This window comes from Propithecus coquereli, unplaced genomic scaffold (assembly GCF_000956105.1).
Source record: "Propithecus coquereli isolate 6110/MARCELLA unplaced genomic scaffold, Pcoq_1.0 Scaffold268, whole genome shotgun sequence".
NCBI classification, from domain to species: domain Eukaryota; kingdom Metazoa; phylum Chordata; class Mammalia; order Primates; family Indriidae; genus Propithecus; species Propithecus coquereli.
In genome coordinates, this window is record NW_012148263.1 from 1,675,427 (window position 1) to 1,690,908 (window position 15,482).

A 15,482-nucleotide genomic window follows, 5' to 3' on the forward strand; every position below is an offset into this window, starting at 1 on the left:
TGCACAGAGAAGGGGCAGGGATATTTGACATGGCAGGGGAGGTGGGGTAGGCGAGGTCCGGAAAAGAAAAGGTGGGGAGTCACCCAATTAAAGTCTACCACCTTCTTTTGTTAGCAGGGATTAAATACTTCCATCTGTCCCACTCCCAGAGGAAACGCCAAGCCACTTGAAACAGCTGGATGTTCATTCTGAGCTCTCCTCTCCCCGCTTCCCCGGTCCCCCACCCCGGGGAAGTAGCTGAACTCTACTCCTGACAGCATGGATTTTTTTTTTCGGAAAACAGGGCTAAATCAAGTTCTTTGAACATTTTTCTACCCTGAAACTTAATCCATAAAAAGTGAGTTACAAACCCGTGGAAAGTGAGTTACGTTGCTTTTCAAGAGTCTTTGTACTCAGAAGGTTCTCTGAGACTCATTGAAGAATAATGGCAACATTTTAAATTTAGAAGCGTCCTCTCGCTGAGAAAGGCTGCCCCAAATAGCACAAAGATGATGTTGCAGTAACTTTGATTAAAAACTCCAGGGGACAGGAGACAATAAACCTCCGGGTCAGCGAGCACGCTGTCCCCCCGCAGGCGCTGAGCTTCAGGACCCTTCGCGACCCACCTTTCCGCACTTGGAGGCCCGAACTGGGTCTGATCTTCCACTTGTGCACTCTAACACCCAATCCCCGTTCAGTCTCCCGCGCTCTTGTCACTCTTCCCATTTTACAGATGAAGTTCAGGCTGTGGCTTAGTGTTCTTGCGGGGGGTGCGGGGGCGGGGGGGAGAGGAGCTTTTCCTCATAACCTTAAAGAAGTTACTTAAGCCAACCCAAACCAACTAAAAAATGATTTTCTACTTCCAACAACGGTGTTTCCTTTGAGGACAAGTTCTTTGATCTCCTCTAAAACCAAGAAGCGAGACAAGTATTTTACTGTAAATTAAAACAGACGCCCCCTCCCCCAGCGCCCCAATTCCCGAGGACGTCAATCACAGCGAACGCCCGACTACGAGCAGAAATGGGGACAGCATCTGCGGCCGGCCGGCGCAGTAAAACCGGAGCGGCCCCTCGCGCAGGTCCGGTAAAGTGGGGAGCAGACGCCCCGCCTGCACACCCCTCCGGAAAACTGAAGCGTCTTCTCTGACCCCGGGGTCAGAAAGATTTATTACTTCCTCGGAGAGAGAAAAGCCACGGAGCTGCTGGAAAGGGCGAGCAGGGTGTCAGAGCTGGGAGCGGCGCTCCGCGTCCTCCCAGCGCTGCGGGGCGCGGGCGCGTCCTCGGCTCCCGGAGGGGCGGGCCATGTCGACCTCCGGGGAAGAGCCGAGCGGCCGGCCGGCGGGGGATTCCTGCCCAAACTTTTATCACCAACTCTTTTCCGAGAGCAAAAATATGGGGCCGAGTCCGGCAGCCGCACGCAGAATCCAAGTCTCTCGCAGCTCTCGGGGCTGGAGCGCTCCGAATCTCGCGTCCGCGCCCGGGTGCGGTGAGTGGCGCACTCGTACCCGCGGATGGCGGCCCGGCAGCGCCGCGGCAAAACGGGTCGCATCTCCAGCCCCGGAGGCGGCGGCGGCGGGAGCCCCGCGATGCGAGGGGGGCGGGGCGGGACTGGCGGCGGCGGAGGGAGCGCGGCGAAGGGGAGGAGCCGCGGCGACAGACGGCTGCGCGCACCAACCCGGCGGCGGCTGGCAGGAGCCGCGCAGAGGCTGGCCCGAGCGCGTTGCGGGCGCTCGGCGTAGGGGGAGTCGGGTAGCAGCATCCTCCCGGGCGCCGCTTTCGCGCGGCGGCGGCGGGGGCTTTCTCCGCCTCGATACCTAGTTGGCCAGAAGCGGCCGGTGCCGGGGGCGGGGCGGACAGGGGAGCGATGCGGCCCGGGCTCCTTCCTCTACAGCTGTGTGTTCTGGGTCTTTCGGGCCAGTCGGAGGCTGCGGATCGGCGGGGGTTGCCTGAGCTGCCCGCCCGGGCATCCTCGCGGTGATGGAAGCAGCTGCCGCCGCCGCTGCGGGGTCGCGCTGCTCCCCATCCACCGCCGCCCCAGAGATGGGAAGATTCGCCGCGCGAAGGCCGAAAGCGAGAGAGGCAGAGGCGCTTTGCCGGGAGCTGGGTCCCGTATAAGCCGTCCCCACCATCGCCCCCAGCTGGCTTCGTCCCTCGGAGCGAGGAAGGAAGCTGCGGTCCCGAGAGAGCCGAGGAGACATAGCTGGAGCCGGGACGCGCTGGGCTCGGCGGAGAGCGGAGCAGGGCTCTGGGCCCGGTGAAAGTTTTCCTTCCCGAACCGCAGGACGCCCGCTGCCCGGAAACTCTGCCCAGGGATACTCGGGGACCTCCAGCGGGAGAGAGGGGAGAACTCGAGGAACGAGTGACAGCCAGACAGTCCCCCCAGGATCGCCCCGTGGCGCGCCCTGGGCTCCAGGTGAGCGGGGGAGCCGGGCGGACCCGAAGGTGGGCCTTACTTAGGAGGAGGAGGCTGGGAGGGCGATTGGGCGCACCCTCTCACTCTGCTTCCCCCTCACAGGTCCCTCCCGGAGCCGCTGCCATGGGAGAGCCAGCCCTGGGCTCCGGGGACCAGCCGCCGCTGCTGCCGCGCCCGCCTCGGAGCCGCGGCCCGAGTCCCGGCGCCCGCAGCCAGTCCGCTGCGTCCCCTTCCCCGGCTGCAGGGCCGCCTCCGCCGCGCCGCCGGCCCAGGTTGTGCCTGTGATGAGCCGCAGTCCGCCGCGAGCTCTGCCCCCGGGCGCGCTCCCCCGGCTGCTCCAGACTGCGCCTGCCGCCGCGCCGCGCGCCCTGCTCCCGCCCTGGCCCCGGCGCCCGGGACGCCGCTGGCCCGCGTCACCTCTCGGAATGAAGGTGTTCCGCAGGAAGGCGCTGGTGCTGTGCGCGGGCTATGCGCTGCTGCTGGTGCTCACCATGCTCAACCTCCTGGACTACAAGTGGCACAAGGAGCCGCTGCAGCAGTGCAACCCCGACGGGCCGCTGGGTGCCGCAGCAGGGGTATCCGGGGGCGGCTGGGGGCGCCCGGGGCCGCCTCCGGCCGCGCCGCCCCGAGCTCACACCCACTTGGACCCTCGCACCCCTTACCGTCCTCCCGCTGCCGCCGTCGGGGCGGCTCCCGCAGCCGCAGCAGGAGTGTTAGGGGCCGCGGCCCCTCCGGGCAATGGCACTCGGGGCGCCGGGGGCAGCAGGGAAAAGCGGCAGCTGGTGTACGTGTTCACCACGTGGCGCTCGGGCTCGTCGTTCTTCGGCGAGCTCTTCAACCAGAATCCCGAGGTATTTTTCCTCTATGAGCCAGTGTGGCACGTGTGGCAAAAACTGTACCCAGGGGACGCCGTTTCCCTGCAGGGGGCAGCGCGGGATATGCTGAGCGCTCTCTACCGCTGCGACCTCTCGGTCTTCCAGCTGTATAGCCCCGCGGGCAGCGGGGGGCGCAACCTCACCACGCTGGGCATCTTTGGCGCTGCCACCAACAAAGTGGTGTGCTCATCGCCTCTATGCCCCGCCTACCGCAAGGAGGTCGTGGGCCTGGTGGACGACCGCGTGTGCAAGAAGTGCCCGCCCCAGCGCCTGGCGCGTTTCGAGGAAGAGTGCCGGAAGTACCGCACGCTGGTCATCAAGGGTGTGCGTGTCTTCGACGTGGCGGTGTTGGCGCCGCTGTTGCGAGACCCAGCTCTGGACCTCAAGGTCATCCACCTAGTGCGCGATCCCCGTGCGGTGGCCAGCTCACGCATCCGCTCGCGCCACGGCCTCATCCGCGAGAGCCTCCAGGTGGTGCGCAGCCGGGACCCACGAGCCCACCGCATGCCCTTCCTGGAGGCCGCTGGCCACAAGCTAGGCGCCAAGAAGGAGGGCATGGGCGGCCCAGCAGACTACCATGCGCTCGGCGCTATGGAGGTTATCTGCAACAGCATGGCCAAGACGCTGCAGACGGCCCTGCAGCCCCCGGACTGGCTGCAGGGCCACTACCTGGTGGTGCGGTACGAGGACCTGGTGGGAGACCCGGTCAAGACACTACGGAGGGTGTACGACTTTGTGGGACTATTGGTGAGCCCTGAAATGGAGCAGTTTGCCCTCAACATGACCAGTGGCTCGGGCTCCTCCTCCAAGCCTTTTGTGGTGTCTGCACGCAACGCCACGCAGGCCGCCAACGCCTGGCGGACCGCCCTCACCTTCCAGCAGATCAAACAGGTGGAGGAGTTTTGCTACCAGCCCATGGCTGTGCTGGGCTACGAGCGGGTCAACAGCCCCGAGGAGGTCAAAGACCTCAGCAAGACCCTGCTTCGGAAGCCCCGGCTCTGAGAGGGGTGCCGGGGAGACCTGATGCCCTGTGGAGATACCCACAAAGGACTGTGGTGTGTTTAAGCAAACACAGCCTAGACCCAAACTGAGGAAGCCCACATATTCTATTATAGACATATAATATAAATAACACATAGGCACTTGCTGTCAATGTTTTGAGTCAGTGAATTTTAAGGAACGGCCAACACACATACACACACACCCTCAGACAAGGCAAGACTCGAAAATTCTGACCAGGTGCCCCTCTACCTTTTCTCTCTTGCCCTTTCTCCTATTTCTTACCCTGCCCCTCACCTGCCTTCCATTTTGAAGTGGGATATTCATGAAATTAAGGTCCAGTAACCCAAATCTTGTTTACAAAGTTTTCGTGGTATCTGTGAACGTGTAAGAGTAATTTGGATGTGGGGGTGGGGGTAGGGATGGGGGTGGAGATAGGGGAAGTGGTCCAGGAACAGAAAGTCCCACTGGGCATGATAAACGGAGGAGGCATTCTTCTAAAGTAGACTTTTGTGTAAAAAGCAAAGGTGACATGTGAGTATTAATAAAGAAGATAATAAATAATATTCTTTTTTTTTATATTTGCCTCCATCACTTTGCATTTAAATGTGTTCCTTGTCCTAGATAGCTTTAGATAGACTCCGCATCCCTTCCCTCATCCCCTTTTTCAAGTCTGTTTCCTGGAGGGCAGCTAAACAGGGTTGGGAGGAGCTTCTGCCTCCTTGATAATAACCTGGAGGTTATTTTCTCACATGTAAATCACAGCCTGTCAGGTGCCCAGGAGTGGGAACAAATCTGCAAATTCTAAAGACAAAACCAAGCAGAGCAGTGGAAGAAAAAGCACACACTACGTTCTTGTTCAGCTTTGAGCGCAGAAAGGAAGAAGCAACCCCTTGAGGATTTGAAGGCATTCGGTTTTGATTACTGAGTTAAGACAGGGAACCTTGAAGCACAGACCAATGTTTTGGTCCTGAGGTTGGTTCAGGAAAAGAATTTTTAAAAAAGTGTGTGATTTTAAAGAGTTCTGATTATTAGAACACAAACTTCAAAAATTAGTGTGAACATATTGTTGGTGATGGTAGCAACTTCTTTGGTTAGCAAAGTGACAGAAGTATCTGTGTTTGGAGTGTTTTTCTGCCTCTGACAGAGTATGTGGAGGCGTATGAAAGCAGCGAAGTTTTATTTGAGAACTGTAAGGGCTTTTCCTCTTCTTCCTTGCTTCCCGTCCAAATTAGTGCAAAAGAGAATGTGAATTTATAATGGTTTACTTGGGATGCCCATGGGATATGTTGCTTTTCTTTATCACGTTTCCTAAAAGTAAATCTGCAAAGAAAATAATATGCTGCAGACAGTATAAGGCTTAAGCCAAGAGCTGCTTTTAGATATGAAAATGAATTATGGTGAAGAGGAAATGAAAATGAACTAGTATGCAGGATTTTGAGATTTGGTATTTTCCAGGGAGAAAACCATTACAATTTCCTGCAGTGGTTATGGTGTTCCTGTGTCCTGAACCCATTTTGTACTGAAGGCTTCTGCAGAATGTTATATTGCGATAAGAAGTTACAAAGCCCAAATAGGAGCAAGAGACAATGCAGTTGTATATTACATTCGGTATGGTACAAGTTCAATATCATCATGGCTTTATTTTGCTATAATTTATTATGAGATCTGTGAAAGCCAACATGTATTGGTTAAATGCTGAAGATCTTATTTTAGGGAAAAGATGATGAAAAATAACATGTGCATGGGAAATATTTTAACACAAGATGATTTTTAAGTATAATTACCATTACAATGTGAAATCTCACTACACTGGTAAGGATTCCAAGATAAAGAAGCACAGAGGTTTAAAAGGGGTATATTTAGCAATGGATTTTGTAACACATTCTAGTATGGTTATTTCTTAATTTACTAAAATAGTTTATAGTATTGTGTTTATTAAGCTAGATTACAGCTATAACATGTTGGTCATGTTTTCCATGATATTTTTGTGGTAGTGCCTATGCTGAATTATCTTCAGCAGCAGAATATTTGTAATAGCTTTAATTTAAGAATACTTTAAAATTAAATGAACAATATAAATATTAATGTTGGATGACTATAGATGAAACAGGTTTAACAGTAAATTAAGATAGCATAATTACAAAGCAACCATTCTGAATAAAACAACCATTGAAAAACAAAATTCGTGTGGCATTAGAATCAGCTCTTATCAATCACAGTGAAATTCATGCCTAGTTGTTGAGTGAAGGATTTTTAAACCGTTGAATTCATTCTTCTCTGTGTATATCTAAGGACTTGGAACTTGAATGGTGTTAGAGTAGAATTATGATGTTTTTGGATCTTGTATTTGAAAAAATACTAGATGCTATATAGAGCCTTTGCAGCCTGCAGAGCATTTGTGGCCTCTCTCTGCTCAGATGAAATTTTAAGCTAAACACCAACAGACCCTCCCCTTGGTCTGTTTGAACAGCGTTTCCGCCCGTAATTCCCTTGTTTTGTAGCAGCACATTCTCTCCACTCTGCCACTCCTGGGCTCTGTAATTTGAAAAGGTGAATTGTTGCTCTTGGAGATTTATACCTAGCTGCCTTCTAGGAAAGGGAGACAGGTGTTGTTCCCACTAAAGGCTGAGATAGTCATATCAGTGACATTCAGCTTCCACAGGTTTGAGAAGGAGAGAAGTATTTTTGGTGTTAACAAGCTTCTGTCAGCCCTGGTGCACGCAGACCCGTGCCATGACAAATTGCAACAGAGCCTGTGACCGTTTCTGAGGAAGCAAATATTAAAGAGATCCTTTTACATTTCCCAACCTGGCAACATATCCATCAGCAAGAGGAAATATTCTTCAGAGTAGGTTATCAGAGTGATTTTTATTTTCAAATGCTGCTCAGTTGATAGCATGCCTACTTACCCCTTTGACTTTGGAATGTCTTTGTTAATTAGAATGCTCTACTTATAAAATAAAGTCTACCCAGTGCATTTAGTCAACAAATACGAGTTTGGAACAAGGCAGAGGCACAGGCTGGGTGCTTGAGTTTCAGAGAGCTCAGAGCCACTCAAAAGCCCCATTCAGACTGACCTGTGGGTACCTGTGAGACCTGGGGGTACCTTGCAGGCAGGGACCAGAGCAAATCTGTACCCTTCAGCATCTACCACATAGTGAGTGCTTGATAAATATTTATTAAGTAAATGAGTGAAATATGTAACTGTCACATTTTGAAAATGCTCAGATGGGAAAGAATGGAAGAATGCATTAGCTGTTTGGAGAAAGTGCCAGGCTATTCAGCAAAGTTTGCTAAAGGAAGTGGGCATAGGCTCTGTTTAGATGTTGGGGAGTGAGCAATAGGAATGTCTTCAAGATTTCCAGGGTAGCTGTGTAGAGACCACTATTTCACACTGATGAATTAGAAACAAAAATGAAGGATTTCTGAATGTGGAGTGGTAAAGTTATTGAAATAAGGAATTTGATTTTTATTATTTTCCCAATTTCATTAACAACATAAAGGCAGGCCTCAGAACGTACCTGCAGAACGAATGCTGCCCAGGTACCTGAGGGAGGGCTATAAAGTTGTTCATGTTTGCAGAAGCCACGTAACACTTATGGTTTTGAGTACCGTGAATGCATGGTCTGAAGGACGATGACGTAGATTCTGCCCAGGCTTAGGAATCGTTACTTTTGGGAAGTTTATCATACTGTGGATGCTGAATAAGGCAATGGCCACCTATTCTTGTGCATCCCCTGCCTGGGCACAACCTGTTTTGTCCAGGATTCTGTTGCCTGCAGTAGAGTTGTGGCTGGATTATGCTATTGGTTTGAAATTAATGTGAATTTGAGGGAGGCTATTAAATTAATACTCCCTAGGTCTTGAGCAATGAAATCAAGATTGTGTATGAAACTCATACTCGAGAGATGACTTCAGGAAGAGGGAGAGGGAAGTAACAAGGTGTGTCTCATCATGTATTCGTGGTAAATAGGGTGAGCTGTCACTTTACCCTTCTCCCCCACCTAACTTTCTTCCCTACACACAACACATGCACACATACACATACAATTGGATTTCTGCATTGTCTTGAAGAGGTCTGGACAAGAGAACATTTTAATACCAGCTAACAGGTATGTGGAGGCACACTTTTGATCTCAGGCATCTGGACAGTGGCCAATTATTATATCAGAACCTGTGACATTTCTGTGTCAGGATCCAATGTGGATAGGTAAAAAGTGACAATTGCAATTTGAGGCATGGCTTGAGGTTTGTGATAGGATGTTCCAAGGTAAATACACATTTTACAGACCTCTTTTGTCACTCACCTTGAGGAGCGCCCTTTCAAATCTGTCACAGCTAAGAAAATAATTTGTTGAAATACTTTCCCTCCTTTCTGGACATTCGGCTGCTATTTTTGCAATTCAAATATGAGCCACTGAGCTATTCAGGTATAGGCTTTGGTGTAAGTGTTTGATGATTGAAATTACAGGGCTTGACTTTTACATCTGATACAATTCTATACATTCTTAATCAAATTATGCTAAGGGGAATGTTAAATTCTGCATAACACATTAAGTTTATAGCACGGGAAGCTTTGTGAACTAGTGTTTGGGGATGGTATTGTTTATAAACTGCAAGGAGCTTTGAAGGAACAGGAGCCTGTTTGTACACATGGTAACAGGATGATAAAGGGTAGTGAAGGCCAAAGCTTAACTTTTGGTCAAACCAGTTGTCTGTAATCAAATGTCAAAAGTATTTTGGGGCTGCTTGAACTTTTAGGTTTGTGATAGTCACCCTGCCAAGTGAATGGCTGTGAAAATGATCGCTATATTCAGAACCGTTCTGTAATGGCTCCCATCCCAGATGTATAGGAAGGGCTTAATAGAAATTCAGCTTGAAGAAGTTAGTCTTCTAGACAGGACCAGTTGCGGGTTGTGTGCCCCTGAAGCTGGTCCTGCCTCCAGATGCAAAGAATGAAATACCTAACTATGGGAGAGAATAAGTAATGGTGTCCTAAAAGTTCTTGGACAATGGGTGCAAAGGTATGAGTTACTGCGTGTAACTATAATGAAAGCAAAGACAGGTGAGTGCACTTTGCGTGATAGAATTCTAAAGAAGTGAGTGCATACAAGAAAATAATCCTTGGCAATTGCAGGAAGTCATTGCCAAAGCCCTCTCAATTGTTGGTTGGGCTTGAGAACACTCAGTATTGATCCTGCTTCAAACTGAGAGAGCGTATGCCGTTCCTGGGATCCTTCTCACAAGAACAGGTCAGATATCTTGCATAAGGATGAAGAAAACATGGTGTCCTTGTCCTCCAGCAGGTGAGTGCTGGCAAGTTCTGCTAATGACAATGTTTCCTTCCTTCTGGAACTTTTGTGGGCCTGTCTCTCTATTTTCTTAATGTGTAATAGAGACAGAAATCCATGCATGCAAAAGCAAAATGTCAAGTCACAATAACCTCAATGAGTAAAGGTACATGATATGCTAAGCCAACCAGTATACCTCTTATTTATGATAAATATAGCCAGTTAAGATTATTTTTATCATAGATTTGATATGTCCCATTTTTCTCTGAGTAACTGTTCTCCACCCTATCTACCCCTCTCCCTGCCTCCTGTTTCTTCTCTACTTTGTGAATTCCTACTCATTATGGAAGATCCTAGATCTTTTGAAGCTTTTACTTATTGGCCCCACTCCAAGGTGCAGAAATGTCTTTCTGTTCCCTATTGCCCCTCACCGCCTGGTGCATAGATCTATCAGTGTGTCGCTGCAGACTGGACTTATTTGTTTGTAGGCCTATGTCCTCTCCTAGGCTGGATTATTTGGGAGGAAAATGACTGGATCTTATTTGTGTGTGTTTGTGTCTCCCCAACACCAAAGCCTAAGCGGCCAGAACAGAAGGGATTGAGGGGCAGATACTTTGTCAAAGGGGCTTTTGAGTTAGTACTGCTACATTCCATAACGTCCTGTACTTCATATATGTAGCAGACAGAAGCAGAAAAAACAAGGCAAATTAGTATAGACAAAAAGGAATGCCAAATAATGCCTGTGATAGGCCTCACATGTGGTCTTTCCATATTAATGTTGAAAATAGGGAAACAAATTGGAGCCCCCAAATGAGAGGTAACAAATTATAGTCAAACAAAAATGATACAATTTTTAAAGGGCCTGGTAGGAAAATGTGTCACTGTAATGTAGGCTGAGGCTGTATTTGTTTCTGACACACAGAAGTCACCACCAGTATGATCATCTTTTAACCATTTCAGGGATGGAAAAATTTTCAAGAAACAACGTAGAGTCTAAATATTACATTTCCATTTTCAGATGTCCCAGTTACTCTGGCAAACTCTCAGTCTCTCTGGAACTGAACTAGCTCCTGGGAAGAATTAAAATATTTCATGTTCTCATGTTGGTGCTCAGTCCCTTTACGTGAAGGATGGCGTTACATTATTCCTTTTAAAAAGAAAAATAGAAAAGAAAACACATCTTCCTTCTGAGATAATGGCATTCCTATCTGTAGTTTTTAGCCCTGTTTTTTAACCAGGCCTACTTGTTGGTGAGACTTGTATTCTCCCAAGGACGTGAGTTCTGAGTTCACATTATTTAGGTTAAGTCTTTGCTGCACATAGTTTTTCGTTTATATTTTCACATTTCCCAAGTGACTTCTTCGTGTTCTGTGCTCTTTATAACTTTCTAGCACCATTTTTATTTCACTTTCAAATGCTGTGAATAACAAGAACGATGATGTGTGCCGGTCACTGTGCAAAGCACTTTATAAGTATGATTCTGTCCAAGTCTTATAACAATCCTATGGAATAGGTATTATTATGGTCCCCATTTTACAGAAGGGAATATAGGTTTAGATGAGTAATTTTCCTGAGGTCACACAGCTAGTGAGTGACAAAGTCTTTTTCTTTTTGTTTGGTACATCAGAGATCACTGCTTCCATTTAAGGGATCCCCAAAAAATAGCAAACCTTTTTTTGTCCCAGCTAAATGCTTTCTGAAAAATGCATCCTGAATGCCTGCTGCGTTATGCCTTCAGCCAGGGAACAGGTGTTATCAGTATCTTTAGAGATGCATTTTTGTGAAGCAAAACAAAACAAAAAAAGTAATTGTTACTTTAAGTGCTTTTGGTCAAAATTCCTCTTAGAACGACTTTTATTTAGCAAAACACTGTAATAGGGCATTTTAGTGGTGGAAAGAAACTCTGTAAAAATCCTGAACAGGAAATTTGGGGGTTGGGAGAAAGAAAGCTGGAAAGGAGTGGGGAAGAGGTAAAGGGAGGAATAATAGGGACAAACAACGGGACAGAATGCTGGAGCCCAGGAAGGGAGACTACAGTGATGCTCCCAGGAGAGAAGAGAATGGCAGTGACAGGAAGAGCTGAGGTCCAGTGTGGAGCTGCTTACCCTGCTGAGCTGCCAGGTAGCCACCTCTGTTGCCCCAAACCTCCGGTAAAGGCTCCTCATACCTAGCCTTGAGTGAATCATGCTTCGCGGGTTGAAGACATCAGAGTAGTGCCAACTGGGATGACATGGGGCAAAAACAGGCCAGTTTCCATGGGAGGTGAAATGCAAAGAGGTGATGCAAAGTCCCTGGAAACAGGAACTCTGGAGCTGGAGTTGCTCCATGGAAGTGTTGGTTTAGCCCAGGAGGTGTTTGGGAGGGAGAGAAATTTCTCCCCAACTTTGAGATGAGGACTCTAGGCAACCTTTTTTAAATTTTAAAGGATGAGATGGTCTCAGCAAAGCTCAAGGAGCAGGGCAGGTTTGGGAGGCTGATATACGGCTTGTAACTCTAAAGGCTACACAGGTAGGAACTCAGTGGGTCGGTGGAGACATAGCAGAGTTAGGAAATGTGGGCATGTTATAAAAGCTGATGTGATAGTGTCAGCTCAATCTTTTATAAGTGTGGAAACTGAGGTGCAGAAAGGCTGAAAGCTGTACTCAGAGTCCCATTCCCCGTTGGAGAAAGCATAAACCAGAAATCAAGCTTCTGATTCCCAATCAGGGACTCTCTGATGTGTTCTCCCCTGAGACTTTCTATTTTCTTTGTTCCTGCCAGTCTTTTGGTCATGCCAGCATTTATTGATACCTTTATAGACTGTCTGGGGATCAGAAAAGAAGTGCCCTTTGGGTTTCTGGTCAAGCTTTAGTAGGAGATGAGATAGAAACTAAACCAGACAGCTGCATTAGATGGTCTGAGAGTGTCTGTCAGTCCAGGTTCTTTAGTGCAAAACTAACTCAGCTAGGTGGAAGCAATCAGGAAATTAACCAGAAAAGATGGAGTTGCCCACAGAATTTAAGGAGGGCTGAAGAGCCAGGCCGGATACTCTGGTTTCCCCCTTCTCTTCTTTCCCTTCTCTTTTTCCCCTTCTCTCTTTCTCCTACCTCCTTCCCTCCCTCTCTTTCTTTGCCTGCGTCACACATTCGGAATTCAAAGTCCTGGAAGTCAGAGTTGGATTGGTTGAGGTTGGGTCAGGTGTTTGTTCTTTGGCACTTGAGCAGGGCACGTTGACCGACAGTCCTAACAGTCTGCGCACACGTGGGGAAGTCATTTTCCATGAGAAAATCAGGCTGCAATTATCAAAAGTAGGGGAAATGGATGCCAGGTGGTCTTAAACCAATAAATATCTTCTATATTCATTTATACACTTTATTATTATTCTCTTGTTAACTTGAATAATTGGAGGCTATTTTCTTTAGAGTCCACTGCACACAAGGTTGTTTACTCTGCATTGCTATGTTAAAATGTGGGCAGAGATGTGCCTCACTAGTTAAATTGGGCCACCATGCTTGTTGGATGTAAATAAGGCCATTCACTTACTTAGTCTTAAGTAATGCAGATAAATGGAACACCAGATGGAATTCAGATAGTGAAATTCATGCAGATACTGTATTTTGTGATGTGCTTTTCTTCAAGTTTTAATAATCATGCCACCTTACACTTTCATAATGCCTTTAGTTTACCAAGTATGGCAGATATTGTTGGTTTTTCACGTGCTGTCCATTCTCTTTCTTATTCACAGAGCCTTAATTTTGTTCAGGGAGGTAATGTGCTCAGCTAAAAATATTTCCCAGTCTCCCTTCTAGGTTGGGATGATCACATGACAGCCAATGAGATGTAAATGGAAGTCTGCTGGGGATATCTGGGTAAGTTTTATATTTCTGATATAGACAGAGCTTTTTCTTGCCTGTTTTGCCTATTTTCTTTCTTTCTTTTCTGGCTGGTATGCAGCTTATGGAAGTGGGGCCTCTATCTTGTGACTGAGAGGCAGCCGTGGGTGCAGGAAGGCAGAGGAGCCAGGGATATTGATGACGTCTTGAAGCCACCGCATCAGCATGGACCACTAGTCTCCAGAATACCTATGATGTGGGAATAATAAACACCTATTTGTTTAAGCTGTTGCTGCCAACTTTCTGTTACAGCCAAATACCATCCTATGAATACAGTAAATATTCTCATTAATATTTCATTAGATCATTTGAAACTTACAACCACTGGGCAGGAGTAGGATTATGAGCCTCCTTTTATAGAAGAAACTGAGACTTAGAGAAACTAAATGACTTGCTCAAGGCCTCAAAATATCGTATTACAGTTTTGATGTCCAATTTAGGGCTTTTTCCACTCAGCCAGTGTTTCTCAACTGGGTGTGGGACTGTCCCTACAATCTAGTAGTGGGAGGATTGGGGGACAGCTTTTGGAATATTTTTTTGCCATGACTGGGGTGTGATACTGGCATTTAGTGATTTAGTGGGCTGGGCATGCTGAATGTTCTGCTATGCTTGGGACAGTCGCATGTAATGAAGAATTGTCCTACTCCAAATGCCAATACTACTCCAAATCCCCTGAGAAATACTTAGCTAAATTAAGCCAAAGAAAATTACTTACTGACTCAGGTTTGAGACTAAGACTGTCTCATAATGATACTCAATAACTGTTAATAAATGATATCACCAATGTTGTCGTCATCATCATCATCATTTCTATTTTGGACATTTGTGGCTATTTGGGAATTTAAAGTTTGCCTCATTTTTTTCTAGGTACATTTTGCTGCTTTTGATTAGGTGTGGAGAAGATGGATAGTTGGATGGTCGGTAATGAATAGGGAAAATGTAGGAGGGATACTGGACTGGAACTCTCTTTGAGAGCAGATTCAAGATACATATATGGTTCTGGCAGGATAGAATGCATAATGTAGTGGCTAGGAATTTCTGAAATCTACATTTTAACAGCGGTGAAGTTGTTACTGGTCAAGAGCTAGGGTAGCTGTGTTGGATTAGAGTCTATCAGATGAGGGTATCAAATAGGTCCCTAAAATGGGTGGTGAAGTCGTGAATAATGGTGGAAAGGGCCACGGTGCAGAGGAAGTCATTGATTTGGGCGCTTGCATCTTGAAGTTGTCCTTGTTTTAGAAGATGGCACTGTCCTTTCCTACGACTTGTTTGGTGTTTTCTTGTCCCAGTGCACACGTCGGCTCAGTATTGCATCCGTTTGTTCAATGCCTGTGGAAGCTTCTATTCCAGCCCACACCAATGTCTCCTTTCTTTGAGCACAAATTATCACTCAGCTGCACAGCCTTTTGTATTGGCTTCAAATTATTTGATGTGTGTCAATCTGGTCTATATTCCAACTTAACTCTAATCTCCTTGGGAGCAATGAAACCATACTGTTCATTTCTTGTCTCCCGCACAGAAGGTAGTGAATGAAATATTTCTGGGGTGACTGATGTATACCATGGCAAAGGTGGGTGGGAGTGGAGGAGTGTTGTTTTAAAAGCTCCCAAGAAACCAATCAGTAATCCTTTCCAGACCGGGCACTGTGTGCACTTTGCCCTGTGGCCGATCTCAATCTCTCTCTCTCTCTCACACACACACACACACACACACACACACGCACACACACACATTTGTTTGATAGTATTTATCAGGTACCAGTGTCTTTATCCATGCCCTCATTACCCCCTGTACATGCTTCTAAAACACCTTTTAGTGGTGACTGGGCTTTTAGCTGCCCAGCATCGTAGCACTGACTTTCTTTTGGAAATCCACATCTCCTGCTCTCTCGGTGCATGTGGTTCTGCTGGTGCTAACTCCACCCGGAACTCTAGGCTTTGCCATACTGGAAGACTGACTTCCCCAGAGCCACAGTGATTGGTTAGGGACTGAGAACATGACCCAATTAGAACCAATGAGATACCGTGAGATTTTTACTGAGATTTCTGGGA

General features: G+C 47.6%; 1 protein-coding gene across 1 annotated transcript; it reads left to right on the forward strand.

The window, feature by feature from the left end:
- Positions 1 to 1,245: 1,245 nt before the first annotated feature.
- Positions 1,246 to 4,839, forward strand: CHST2 (carbohydrate (N-acetylglucosamine-6-O) sulfotransferase 2). The gene is made up of 2 exons (XM_012647424.1): positions 1,246 to 2,391; positions 2,494 to 4,839. Exon 2 carries the CDS (start codon positions 2,676 to 2,678, stop codon positions 4,266 to 4,268), a length of 1,593 nt encoding a protein of 530 aa, XP_012502878.1. The 5' UTR covers positions 1,246 to 2,391; positions 2,494 to 2,675; the 3' UTR covers positions 4,269 to 4,839.
- Positions 4,840 to 15,482: the final 10,643 nt, after the last annotated feature.